Below are 14,735 nucleotides of genomic sequence, written 5' to 3' on the forward strand. Positions count from 1 at the left end.
AATACACTTTTGGTGAATAGAACTCTAAATGATTATCAAAATCCAGTTAAGTCCAAATTCCAGTTTAACACCCTAAAATGGAATTCTTTGTTTTCCAGATCAGTGGGAGAGGGTACAGCTGTTTCCACCGCTAGCCTTTCTCTGCTCATTAATGGGTATATTCACTTAACTAATGTGCAAGTCCTACAAGAGCCTGAACAAATGCTTGATATCAAAACAACTACTCATCCCTGTCCCAGAGTTTTACCCCTAAGCATCACAGACAAGAGTTTATAATGTAATAGGTCCTTCCTAAGTCTGGTGAAAGAAAAACTTCATTTGTAACAATTTTGAAAGCTTTCCACAATGGTTTCAAGCCTCAAAAACCAGGAGGTGGGGAAAAGAAATATACAGAGCTACTGTAATTGATTACATTTTACTCTCAATAGTTACACTTGATAACCGCAAAGTAACCCTTTAATGTGAAAATATACCAAAAGCCTTTTAAGTTCTTACTTGTAATTTTATCTTTGACACCACAATTCAAAAACAATGTTTGGTCCATAGCACTTTTTGTCTCATGTTCTGTACGCATTTTTATGCAAGTTTCTGCTCTCAGAATAATGAAATGAAAACGTTTAGTGATTTCCACAAGAAAAATCATCCAAATATTGTTTCCATTCTGTATCTATAGGTTTATCCAAGAAAGAAGTGATAAAGGACAAAGGACGGCACACTGGCAGGGAGGAAAAGGCTGAAAGAGATCACAGGTGGTGAAAGATAAAGGGATGAACTCAGGAGACAGGGAAAAGCAGACGTATCAGTAGGTTGTGAGGTTTTAAAGTGATAAACTCCTCACACTTTGATGATACACTGTGGGAACACTGATCTTACCCTTTGGAATTGCGATTAGTTGATGGATTACTGCTGGTGGCTTTGGGGCCCTTCCACCTCTATATTTTCAGCTCCATGAGATTTCCAACAGGGGGCAACCTCCGGAGGCCTGGATACTGTCACTGCCTACTGAAATCAGCCAGAGATTCTGGTTTCTTACCCCAGTGAAATTCAGCCACTAAAATAGCACTTGGTGACTGATATAAATAAAGAGCATTTAGTGATTGATATAAATAAATGAACATTATGGGGACAGCTGTCTTACACTAAAATATAGAGACATGCTTGATAAAATGCTAATGCTGATCAAAAGAAGCCAGCAGCAGAGTTTTCCTTAGTTTTTAGGGCAGGGTTTGACACTTGCCTTTACAGAATCTCTGCTCCTACTTCACTGAGCCCACCAGCCCAGCAGTCCCCAGATACTTCACAAAGCAAGAGACTGGAATTAGGTTGCTGGGGAGAAAGGGAGACAGAGAAGTATGAACAAAGTAAAAATTCAAAGATGAGGAAGGAAAAGAAAAGGCAAACGATAAGAGAAAAACATAATGATGTTATAATTAAAATGAGTATGACAACATAAAGTGGAATTTTTATCTTTTTAAGATATATAGTCTTTAAATGAATTTGTCATCATTTCAGTGGGCTTCATAGACTGTGGAAAATTCTGAATGTGTAAATTTCCATGAGCAAAGTTACCAACCTCTATTTCAAACAACCTTGCCTTTCTGCTGCCTCAATTATCCTGCAATTAAGAAATGAAAATATAACAAAAACCAACAGGCAATAGCAATTGCAGATAAAAAGAAAACCTGGATGTAGTTTTTTTTAATGTTAGAAGGAAAAACTAGTAAATACGTATTTTAAAAAGCAAAGTGTAAGTATACTTTTAATATGTATTTTAGAAAGCAAAGCTATATCGGTAGTTATGATTTGTAAAAGTGGAGACTGAGGGCCACAAACTTTTCCTGATGTTTGTTTCAAGTCTTAGAAAAGAAAGTTAGTTCTTACATCTAGGGCGACCATATAATTAATCACACAAACCTGAGCACTTTCAAGAGTGAAGAGGATGATTTTCATCAATACACAGGACACCAGGGGTAAACCAGGACTGTCCCAGACTGTCACCCTAAAATGAAGCCACTTTCCAATCGGAATCTGTAACAATGCATCAATTAACTTTTCACCTTTTCTCGGTTCAGTATGATATATGTTGCGTATTTCCAAGCCTTTTTTTTTCTTTGCCTATGCTACGGATTCTAATAATCACTATCAGAGCTATAATTTGAAAATACTTGTACGATTTTTAGCATTTATATAAACATGCACCACCCCCAAAATGAAGCTCCTGAGAGGTGCCTGGTTAAGATTCTTCTGAGCTCCATGAAAGCCCATCTCCCACACAGACAGGAAGAAGAGGATGAAGATGAAAATGACTGGGGATTAACAAGTATTTCATGTATTCTGGGTACAGCCAAATTCATTTTTAAATTTTGGAAAGTGAACAATAGATAAAAGAATCTGAAAGGTAAAAATAAAGTGTTCTCTTCCCGTTTTAGTGTAAAGAAAGAACAGAATGTTTCTGTCATTTGCTGCTTCCAGGTCACCTAATACTGACTTTTTACATGTTGATCTTTCCTGTTTAGTAAACAGTGAAGGCTGCAACAAAACCAGGGACACCTGGGAAGTTAACGTCACCTACAGTTCTGGTTTCTTTTTAGATTATTTCAGTTATCTCTATGTGTCTTTTCAAGTACAAAGGCAGTATCTTTACAGTCAATATCAAACGGCAAGCTGTTTACCATAAACCAAAGAAATAAATCCATAAATGGGCATGTGCTATGACCCAAAGAGACTTCAGCAATACACAGAAATGATTTTGGCTACCTGGTTATTAGAGATAAGCTTTTGTTTTTTAAGAGGTCTTTGTTAATTAAGTTACTTAAGGTCACTAGACAACAGATTGTTGCAAGGTCAATCTGGTTATCTGACCAGTTATAACGGTTAAATGGAATCGATACCCCGGTTGTACTGATTGTTCAGAAACTAGTCCCTCGCCTGGTGTGAGGGCTGGAGGGGAATCGTTTAATTCAATGATAGCCTAAATCGTGCCACCTAGAGGAGAAAAGTGGTATGTCCTACAGCTTCCTATTTGGAGAAAACTAACATACTCAATTTCCCTGGGTATTTTCATCACAGCCTATTAAACAATGATACAATGTCATCTGGCTGTAAGTTTCTTTTTAACTGTAATTAACTTTCACCTCAAGAATATTTTCCATTGACTTTTCTTTCCCCCAGGGGAAAAATAAAGTGTTAGTTACTTGTTATCTCCTAGCCAATAACATTCTAAACTAAAATCTAGTCTTCATTTTTACAAAGCATAATTTGAATATTTAAATTCTTAATAGCAAAAATGTCAGCACTTACACTTTTATGAGCCATCTAATGTCATTAAGCAACAACCAGAGCTATGGGCAATATATTGTATCTTCGCATAAAAGGAGCTAGTCATGTTCCAATAGACAAAACTACTGGACCCTACTCCAGGACTTAGTAGTAGTTCCATTTCTGCAGCATCAAGATAATTAAATAGCAAAGTTTTAATTATCAGACATACTCAAACAAGATCTATAATAAATTCTCCAATAGTACACTGTATAATAAACTGACAGTAGCAACCAAAATAAAGCCTGAGCTGACAAGCTACCTTTAAATTGCTAGTGCCAGGAAAATGTTCACCTTTTGATACGTGCCGTCTTCCCCCACCTTCCACTGGCCGTAGGTTCGTGTCATGAGTAAATGAGACTAAAAAATGTAATATGCCTATTTATTTTTCCCAGAGCAAAGTGCAATTTCTAGAATCTCATTTTCTATAAGACCTTAATAATTTCTAGAATGTCACTTGCTATACAACATTAGTATCATCTACAATGTGAGGAATCATCGTTGTGTTTAACAGCTCTATGACTGGAGCTTGGACTCAACTGTATTAATAACTGTGAACTTGGGCAAGTTATTGAACCTATTGCCTGTTTCCTCAACTATATGTTGGGGACAATAACAGCACCTACTTCACAGGGTCATAGGAAGACTGACTGGATGAGTTAAGGGCATTATAAACTGTTAAATACTATCTGGCACACAATAATTACTGTATAAATGTTTGCTGTTCTTATGACTTGCTCTGGTCCAACTTATACTTGACTGGTTGATGGGCCGACCTTCATGCAGTCATCAATTGCACCTCTCCATGTCAACCCCTTGGAGTGTTCTATTAAGACAGTATTTAGAGTTTTGGTTCTGGAACAGCTGAAGTAGACAGTATATATATTTAAATTTCTCATTAAAGGTCAGGATCTTGGTACTCAGTGTGAACTCGACTTTTCAGGCCGTCAAAAATTATTTTTTTAAAAAAAGAATGTATTATGTTCTTCTATTCATCTAATGAGTTTTTGGCATTTGAAAATTTTTCTTGTGCTATCTATAATTTTTTAATCTTACATTTTCAGTCTACATGCAATTCTTGACACGTGATTTCACCAGTCTTTACGCCATCATGTTAAATGGTAGCACAAAAGTGGAAGTATCACAGTTGACGTCTGTGTGTGTCCTCAAGTCACTGAACTTGTAGGTTGCCTAGAATTTGTTGTTATTAAAAATAATGCTATTATACTGTTCACACAGCATTTTCTGTAATTAGGATCTTTTCCTGAGGAGGGTTTCTAGAAGTAGAATTACTGGGTGAACACAAATTTTACTATCTGCCAGACTTTAAACTTTTGTGGGAGGAACTCATTACCTAGAAGAGGAACGTTTATGATTAAAGAGATCAGAAATGAATAACAAATCTACATGCACAGCATCTAAACCTCCAAATACATAATACTGTTTCCTGAGACCCTCCCTACTACATAGCAGGCACTGTGCTAGACAGACACTGTGCACGCATTATTCCAATCCCTCCAATACACACAAACATATCCCTGTGCCTGAGGTACATGCTAGCCTCAAAAAGTTTTAAGACATTTTTGCAACGACACATGGCTTAATATGAGTCCAAACTGAACTCTGAACTCAGTTCTGATTCCAAAATTTTGCCTTCTGTCATCTAACAACGAATACTGATATTTCTAAAAATATTCCATGTAAATATAACTTCATTTATCATTAAAAAGTGTAATTGGGAGTCCTCCTAAGGACCAAAATATGGCAGCTGTGTCATGCAATAGATATTGCTATCATTCCTACCATTTGTAGAGAAGGATAATGTCACCTTGAACCTTCTGGACTCTGAGCTTTTACTATTTATATTACACTTAAGAGATCCCAGTGTTATTGTACAAAGACAAATATTATGTAGAAACAGCCCTGATGCTGTGCTTGGTACTACTCAGTATTTCAGGGTAACTGCTGTGTCTGGCCGCCTGGCTGATGTTTGGAGAGCTGATGTCAATCTCTTATTTATGTCCATCCCACGGGAGGGGATCCATTTTTACTGAAGACTGAAGTCTGGCTCTGCGAGCATGCAGAGGCAACTGTCTAGAAGCCTCAGGGTGAATCAACAGCTGCGAGGCCACCCACGCAAAGGACACCGCTCTCAGCTGTCTCTCCATTCAGAGCCCCAGTTGGTCTTGACCCCACACAAATTTGGTGTTGCTGCTCTGATGTTTATGCACCGATTGCATTAAAGATGCAGGGCAATGATTCTGGGGTTAGAGAAACTGTCCTTTATACAAATGTGGTTTGACACCTCATCGCTTTAAACTGGCTGGACTAATAATGCTCATGGTGTGCTTTGTTTTCCGGGTGTTTCTGCCCAAATCTGCAACCTCCATTTGCTCTGGCAGGATGTCGAGTGTGTGCTGGGACAGATCGGAGCTGCTGGATGCCTCGGGAGCCCTGCCACTCAAGGCGCTTCCTCAGGAAACCTCCTCAACAAGGAGGCTCCCGACACAAGTCCCCAGCGCTGGAATTCACTGGCTTAGGTGGCACCTGCTGTCTGCTGCTCTGACAGTTCTCAGCATGTCCCTTTCGTGCATGGCAAACCTATTGCTTCACGGTACAGCACTGAGACTTGAAGTTTATAGTGGGTTCATTCTGAAAGCTGCAGGTGATACTACTAAAAAAGCAAATGCTATGTGTCATACACAGTGGCCTAACATGTGAGGACAATAGTTATACCTCAGGAAATAATTATAAAGCAACGTAATATCGCTTTTTAAAAATACAAATAGTGAAAAAGACATCAACCATAATTTAGTCAATAAAAATCACACCAGTATTTGTATATACTTAAATTGTATCAGTAAATGTTTACGGAAGAATTCAAGATAGACTTATGATTCCAAAATTTACTGATATTTTATCAGACTAAGTATACGCTCTGTGACTTTTCATAGGTAGACAGACCACCACTGGCCATGTGCAGCTTTTAAAACTTGAAGTAATTAAGTAAAATGAAAACTCCAGCTTCTCTGTATCCCTAGCCACACTGCAGATGCCCCACAGCCACTTGTGCTACCATACTGGACAGTGGAGATGTATTTCCATCATCACAGAAAGTCCTACCGGACAGTAGTGATGTAGAGACCAAAATTATAAGGAATCAGGCCCACTTCTCTAACATATACCCTTGTTTAACTACTTGAATGAAAACCAAAGAGCATTTGACAGAAAGCTAAATATATACTCCTGCTATGGTGGAGGGGTGGGTGAATGAGGTGAGCAATGTTGGACCAGATGTTGCTAACAAAGCAAAATGAAACATATTTTGTAACTCTGAGGACAACTCTTCTGAATACAAAAGTTTCATCACACACCTAGATAAATAGCCCTAAATCATAACTCCCTGAAAGTATGCTCAGTAGATCAGATGAAAAATATTAATGTGGTTCTAAGCTAGAAAACATCCTTTAGAGAATCTAAAATTGTTTAAGAATTGTTGGACTATATCTTCAAACTACAAAATTCTGATTAGATTTATTACAACTCTTAGTATTTTGTTAACCACCAATCACTACTCTAAATGTCCTGTCACCTATCTCAGACACCATTTTACTTCCAAATCTGTTCATTGGTCCTCCTGATTGATATATTTAATCAAGTTCAGAAAAGCTCACACAGAGAAAAAGTTTACCAGGAGGCCTACCTTTGCTGCAATAGTCAGTAAGATTCATCTATCCAGCTGGCCAATATTCAGACTCCTGCTTTCTTGGGGAAGGAATGAGAGAGCTTTTTGTAGGCATGGAGGAGTTCTCTCTCCTTTTTCCAAAATTTGTTCTAACTGCCAATTCACCGCAAAGAGTCTTCATACTCATAATATCTGCAGGGCTCAACAGACTCACTACCTATCACAGATATACCGAGTGGAGACAAACATCAGTCATATTGATCCTAATAGATAAATTTAAGGAAAGAGTAGTATGAACTCTGCTTCCTTCAACTGAAAACCGTTTCCAAGTAAAAATGAACTTAACATCGATAGAGTACCGACAAATTAACCTCTTCACACTCCTAGACAAGCTTCATTATTCTAAGACTCCTATTACTGTACAATTACTGTACAATTCTGTTACAGTAGTTTTTTAATGTATAACTTAGATTCCACTATAATAGTTTTTTAAAAGGTTATCTTTTAACAAACATTTTTTAAGTCATGGCAGATAACTGATTTATTTCAAGTTATCACTGTTAATCCAAATTGCCACACAATCCAAATCATACAGTGGGCACGTACTGCAGGAAGTCGACTTTAAAAAGGAACAGGAGATTTGACTTTTTGATTTTTACAGGAGTAAAATTACCCCTTATTTTGGCATAAACAATATCACTCAAATTATTCTAGTACAGTTCCTGGAACAGGTGCTCAATTAATGCCAGATAAATACTTCACTTAACTTTCTAATTCTAGTATGAAATTTAAGTCAAGAATCAATGGTAGGGCTTCCCTGGTGGCGCAGTAGTTAAGAATCTGCCTGCCAATGCAGGGGACATGGGTTCAAGCCCTGGTCTGGGAAGATCCCGTATGCCGTGGAGCAACTAAGCCCGTGCATCACAACTACTGAGCCTGCGCTCTAGAGCCCGCAAGCCACAACTACTGAGCCCACGTGCCACAACTACTGAAGCCTGCGCGCCTAGAGCCCGTGCTCTGCAACAAGAGAAGCCATGACAATGAGAAGCCCGCGCACCACAACAATGAGTAGCCCCGGCTCGCCGCAACTAGAGAGCCCGCGCACAGCAACAAAGACCCAACACAGCCACAAATAAATAAATAAATAAATAAATAAATAATTTATTTAAAAAAAGAATCAATGGTAGCTAAAGTTATTTCACATCTAAGTTAAAAATGTACCATTTGCTATTTTATGCATTGCTGTGGACTGAATTTTTGATTCCCCGCCTTCCACAATTCAGAGGTAGAAGCTCTATTCCTAATATGATAATATTGGAGGTGGAGCCCTTTAGGAGGTAAGCAGGTCATGAGGCCCTTATAAAAGAGACACTGAGAAAGACGACCTCTCTCTCCCTCAAGCAGACACAGCAAGAAGTCAGTTGTCTACACACCAGGAAGAGGGTGCTCATCAGACATCAAATCTGCCAGCACCTTGATCTTGGACTTCCCAGCCTCCAGAACCATGAGAATAAATGTTTGTTGTTTTTCCCACCCAGTCTATGGTATCTGGTATAGTGTCCTGGACTAAGACACACACACACACAAGTGCACACTTCCTTAAGAAATTACAAATGTTAAAAAGTATCTACTGATTTTTCAAATGTATGTTTTAAAAGTGAAATACACGTGGCACAAATATATCACTATACTAAGTGCAATAATGGTACTCCGTGATCATTAAAAAAACTGAAAAAATAAAACTTCCATCCCATTTCACTTATGACTCTTTTATATTATATAATTTTATATTAATATAGTTTTTATATATATTAAAATTAATATAATTAATATAATTTTATATTAATAAACATCTATAATAAAATAAGTAAATCCGTATAGGGAAGAAACAAGTTATCCAAAAGATGTAATATCAACTTACTTATTTGACCTCCTCCTATCTCTTCTAAATATTTATGGTCTACGATGAGTCCCTTATAGGCATTCTCTCAGGCCTTACAATTCCTTACAAGGTCCTCAGTTTGTCCACGTTTCTGTTCACACTTTAGCCTTAGGACTTCTCTGCTGTTACATGTTAACTGGGACATCTTTAGGTGTCTAGAAGCTCAATTAAATGGCTTTATGGTTCAGGACTGCATTTACACGTCCTGAAGACCAGCACAGGAGGGAGGATTAGTTTAGTTGGCAGCCACTGAATATTAAGTATGTTCATATGTGCAAAACACAGTAACTGAAAAGCCTTAAGAGGTTTTCCAAAATTTGAACTTTCCCTTTCACCCACTTATTCATATTATAAAAGACAAAATATTTTAAAGGATTGGACTTACCCTCAAATAAATCTTCCAGAACTTCCTATGGAGTCATTTCAGGTTCTAAGTACTGAAAGCGAGCCTTTGAATTAGTCCATCCAAAGCGTTTCCAGGATATATTTTTCAATGAGTAGAATAATACTTAATCTATGTAGAAGTCTAGGTAACTTGAAAATAAATTCAGTATTCTAAGTTAAAGTACTAAACTACTGTAATGATTCTAAGTTATTGTCAGTCTATAACAGGTATTAATTTTGTGAGATTTCAACGCCTAAAAGCAAAACATAAGCAATACTAAACTATGCTAATACTGAGAACATTCACCCTAGCCATCTGAATATCCAGATAAGGGAACAAGATAATACCTAGGTACTGGTTACCTGGTTACTATTTTCCATTGTTCTTTTTAAACAAACAAAAATAAAATCTTTTTATAACTCTAGTACCCTAAATAGTTACCAAAAATAAAATCCAAATATTGTTATATTTAGATAACTACAGGGGGGGAGGGGTATAGTAATGCTGTTCTTTCTCTTTTCCCTCCTTAAAGAACTCAAAGACAATATCAGAAGTTAGGTGCAGAATTATTTATCTGATTGATGTCAGAATTTAAATGTTGTAGGGGGACTTCCCAGGTGGCGCAGTGGTTAAGAATCTGCCTGCCAATGCAGGGGACACGGGTTCAAGCCCTGGTCCGGGAAGATCCCACATGCCGCAGAACAACTAAGCCCGTGCACCACAACTACTGAGCCTGTGCTCTAGAGCCCGCGAGCCACAACTACTGAGCCCATGAGCCGCAACTACTGAAGCCTGCACGCCTAGAACCCGTGCTCCGCAAGAAGAGAAGCCACCTCAATGAGAAGCCCCCGCACCACAACAAAGAGTAACCCCTGCTCACCACAACTAGAGAAAGCCCACACACAGCAACGAAGACCCAACGCAGCCAAAAATAAATAAATAAATAAATTTTAAAAATAAATAAATAAATAAATAAATGTTGTAGGTAAAATATTTAGGGTAGAGATGACAGAGGTAGATTATTTAAAACATCCATCTAAAGATACAGAGTTTTTAAAATAATATGCTCATCCTTAGATTCATATATGGTGGTATTTTGCTTAAATATTTGATCGCCAATATGCAGAAATATTAATACATATAAAACATCCTATCTTTATGATAAAAATTATTTCATGTGATTTACATATGCTTTACACGTTCTAACATAAGTGATACATTTTTTTTTCTCATAGCAGCAACTCAATTTTATTTTTGAATAAAATGATTTCTGAAAGAAGAAAATCTGCCAATATTCTCTTCCTTTCAGTTTGAAAATCTTGCTCAATTTTTCTAAACTAAACTAAGGACTATATGATGAGTTTATGTTAAAAAACAACTTTTTTACTAAACAAGAAGTTATTTACCCATTTCTATCACCTGATGTCCTATGCAGAAGAATTTTTGCAAAGCTTTAATATGATTCAGAAACAGATTAATAGCAAAAAAAAAAAAAAGTAAAAGCTTTAATTCTGAGAAGATAAAAGTTTTTAGGTGCTGCAAATTTGTTTTTCAAAATTATCTACGTGTGAGGTTGTATTGAAATATTTATCTGTGTTAAGTTATATTGAGATGTTTAGCATGCTCACGTTACTACTGAGGACTAGTTGTTCACATTTACTTATATTACACTGACAAAATAGCAGTTCTATAATTTAAGAAGACACTAAATTTCAAAAGTTTGGATACATACAAAAATGTACTTTGAACTCTGCTGGTTTAATCATTTGATATCTTAGATGTATACCTTCCTTTAGGATAACAAATACCAGGCCATGGACTAATTTAACTTTGGTTACATAATACTTGTAACACTCAAATGGGTTTGCAAATATAAACGTCTCTGCTCTAGCATAGTTTTGAGGGGAGGATTATCCTTCGATCTATAACAGATGCAAGCATGTGCAATTTGGTAGTAGGAGGGAACTATTTTTACTATGGAAAGATGGAGTAAGGGATGGACCCTTTTAAAAAAGAACAGATCACTTTTATTAAATAATTCCCCTACAAAGTTTGCATCTTAGGCCCAGTTTGACAGAAATTTTGGAATGATATTAAATAGCCCTGCTTTTTCTCTTCTCTTTTTGTTTAACACCTAGATTCTGAAAGTCATCCAATTTAATAATCTTTAAGACAACTATAAGGAATCAAGTCTCATATCAGACGCAGTATCTGACGCAGACTATCTGTTGTCTACCTACCATTTCACTGGTCAGCCAGTCCATGAAAAAAGAATTTAAGCTAACTCAAATATTTAGGGAAAATAAGAGAAACCAGAACATGTCAAATATGCTTCCTAAGAAATGATGCCTCATTGCATAAGTTAAATATGAGAATTTCCACCTCAGTAAATCTCTCATACAAAAATAACCTAACACTTAAAATAAATCTAAGCCATTATTTATATATATTACTTAGCATATAAAAGGAAATAATATAAAAGTAGAAATTTGATGTTTCTTAAATCATAATTGCCAGAGTGTCTAAAAATAAAATCATCACCCCAAATCAGAAATGCTGTAATTTAAAAATTTTGCTACATAGGTTTTCTCAATAGCTCACCAAACAAAAACCACACCAACCCTTCCCCACAAAAAATATACATATATAGGTCTGTAAGTTAGAGGCTGAAAAATATTAACTTCAAGGAGTTCATTTTAATTATTAATTGATACTGCATTTCTACAACCCTCGGTGATACTTAAATAAAACACCAATATCCAAAAGCAATAGGTAAACCTATAATGAACTTGGCAAAATGCATATCTCAAGTAGAAATATTTCTTTCCACAAACATTCTAAAGAACAATGCTTAAAATTATACAAGGTTTGAAATATCACTTTAACCAAGTTTACATGAAAAAGAGAAACACCGAAGTTGATAACAGTGAAAGTCTTTTGGCTCTCTTACAAATGGTATCTTTATAATTCCCCAACTTTCAGAGCATGAGTATTTTTCTAGGAAAAATAAAATGGAAACTGTGTTTCTTATATAGCTTTATGTGTCAGAGTCACTTCCAGACCCCGGCCTGTTGTCATCTGGTCCATCACTTTCTTTGTCCCAGTCTTTCATGGATGCTCCCATCATGAAATTATCACGTAGGATAGTCCATGCTGGGCCCTCTTCTGATTTTGCTTCAGTCTGTGGAAAATTACACAATCAAAATATTCAGAAGTCAATTTCATCATAAGGAAATTTTAAAATTCCAAGCTATAAAACAAACCTGTCAACACTTTTATAATAGGAGTGAAATCAAGACAAATTATAGACTGACTTTATTTATACACTATGATCATATATGCACAAATATGTAGTACTATGTTAAAATATTTCAGCCTTATAAAAGAACCATGGAAGCAGAATTAAACTTTTTTTTTTTTTTGCAGTGGGGGGTATAATACAGTAAAATCTAGGTTTGGTATCAATTTTTAAAATCTTCTGACAATCAAAACAGACTTACAAAATATCGTTTAACATTCAGTGATAACTTATTAGAAAATGTTTGGCAAATTATTTTAACACAAAGAGAAATTTAACAAAGGTTTTTAACCCAAAATAAAGGCGAGAAAATGAAACTAACCTGATACTGTGCTAGGTTTTAATAGATGCTATCTCATTTAACATTTGATAAAAATTTGAACCAAATGTTCTTTATTTAGGTTATGATCTCACTGCCTGCCCAAATCATGGACTCAAAAGACTAATCACATGCTAAAACCATAAATATCTGAAACAGGCAATAAACATAATAGGTAGTCAATTCATTTTGTTTATTCATAGGATTTATATAAAACTATATAAGAGAGTCTAAGAATTACAGCCTCTTATTTGATGCTACAACAGTACCACCTTGTGGCATTAATTAAGTAATGCAGGATGCTGAACTCTAAACTGGTTTCTTTCCTTCATTCCACAAATATTTACTGAGAACTGCATATCAAATACCTTTCTTAGTGTTAGAAACAGAGTGATGAACAAAACAAAGTCCCTGTCTTCATGGAGCTAACAGTCTGTGCTTTTCTACTTATGCCATTCACAGAAATACACAATGTGGGAAAAATCTCTCTAAATATACGTGAACCCATTTGGTTAGAAAATACTGTTACCTTATGGGAGCCATTAATCATATAAAAAGCAATTATTAAGGGAAAAGATGTTAAAGACATTTACTGGGTTAAGAGATTACTTATCTAATTCTTACTTATCTAATTCTGCTGAAGCTATCTTTTATTTTAAAAAATATAGCCCTGAAACAGTCATACCATTTAAAAAAAAAAAAAAAAGGACACAATTACAAACAGGAAAAATCTCCTATTGGCTTACTCCTCAGGGCTTGTCCCTCAGTAGAACCCAAAGACTGGACAGCATATAAATGTGAGCAAAGATTTCAGAAATGACTTAGTGAATCAAACAGTGCACTTTATACTATAATTTAACTAGCATAAAGAAACAAAAACATCTGTGCTAGGTTAAACCCAACAGTAAGACAGTTCCAATGCTTTTCACGCCACACTGATAGAGAGTAATGAAGTAGAAAGGCAACTGATAATGCTGCTCACAGAGGATGCTAACACCTCCCCATCCCTCATCTCTACAGTGTCAAACCCACATTCCTAAAAACGATTTCTGCTTCTGTCAGATTAAATTACCTAACTGGATAAAAGGCCATTTTCCCTGATTCAACTGAAGTTTTCTTTGCCAATCTCCTCACCTTACTTAAGTAAGAGAGAGTTGCTCCCAATGAACAGAGATCCACTTAGAACCAATAACTGTAACACTTCTCCTGCCAAATTAACTATTCAAAGTTTTCAATTAAATTCTAAAAAGTGTATGCTTCCTGGTATAGGCATACACAAATTACTAACTAGTAAAGACAGCCTGACATTAATGTTTGTGTTTACATGCGAGTATGCACAAGCTTAATGGTAAGGCTCCATGTTTAAATAACTACACCCAACATGCTATGAACACGTTACCGACCCAGGGCAGGCAGACCCCATGTGACCGACCTCAATGCAGACTTGCTTCTACATGAGAGCTCACCCTGACAGCCAACTCCTGCCACATCACAGAGTTGCAGGCGCCACAAGAAAGGAGGGAAGGAAGAAGGGGAGACGAGGACAAAATCTTAAACAGGCAGTTCAGAAAGAAAGAAAGGAATAACAGTGGACCGAAGGAAAGGATTCATTAATTAAAATGCTGAGACCTACTGTCTCGATCAAGACGATCAAGTAAACGTATGTTTTAGGCAAAGAGAGCGATCATAGCATAAATTCAAAGCTCTTCTCAACTGTCCAACTTGAAGATAATGAAGTAAAGCTTTACTGGGGGTCTTGGTGGTGGCGTTCTGGTTTCCACGCACTCA

The 14,735-nt window shown here is 36.4% G+C and overlaps 1 protein-coding gene across 1 annotated transcript in view; it reads right to left on the minus strand.

Moving 5' to 3' along the window:
• Nucleotides 1–12,006: 12,006 nt before the first annotated feature.
• RRP15 (ribosomal RNA processing 15 homolog) overlaps nt 12,007–14,735 on the minus strand; it is a 47,093-nt gene continuing 44,364 nt past the window's right edge. The window contains exon 5 of the mRNA XM_007173525.3: nt 12,007–12,511. Coding sequence (XP_007173587.2) covers nt 12,368–12,511 — 144 coding nt within the window. The 3' untranslated portion in view covers nt 12,007–12,367. The remainder of the gene's footprint in view (nt 12,512–14,735) is intronic.

This window comes from Balaenoptera acutorostrata, chromosome 1, assembly GCF_949987535.1.
Source record: "Balaenoptera acutorostrata chromosome 1, mBalAcu1.1, whole genome shotgun sequence".
Lineage (NCBI taxonomy): Eukaryota > Metazoa > Chordata > Mammalia > Artiodactyla > Balaenopteridae > Balaenoptera > Balaenoptera acutorostrata.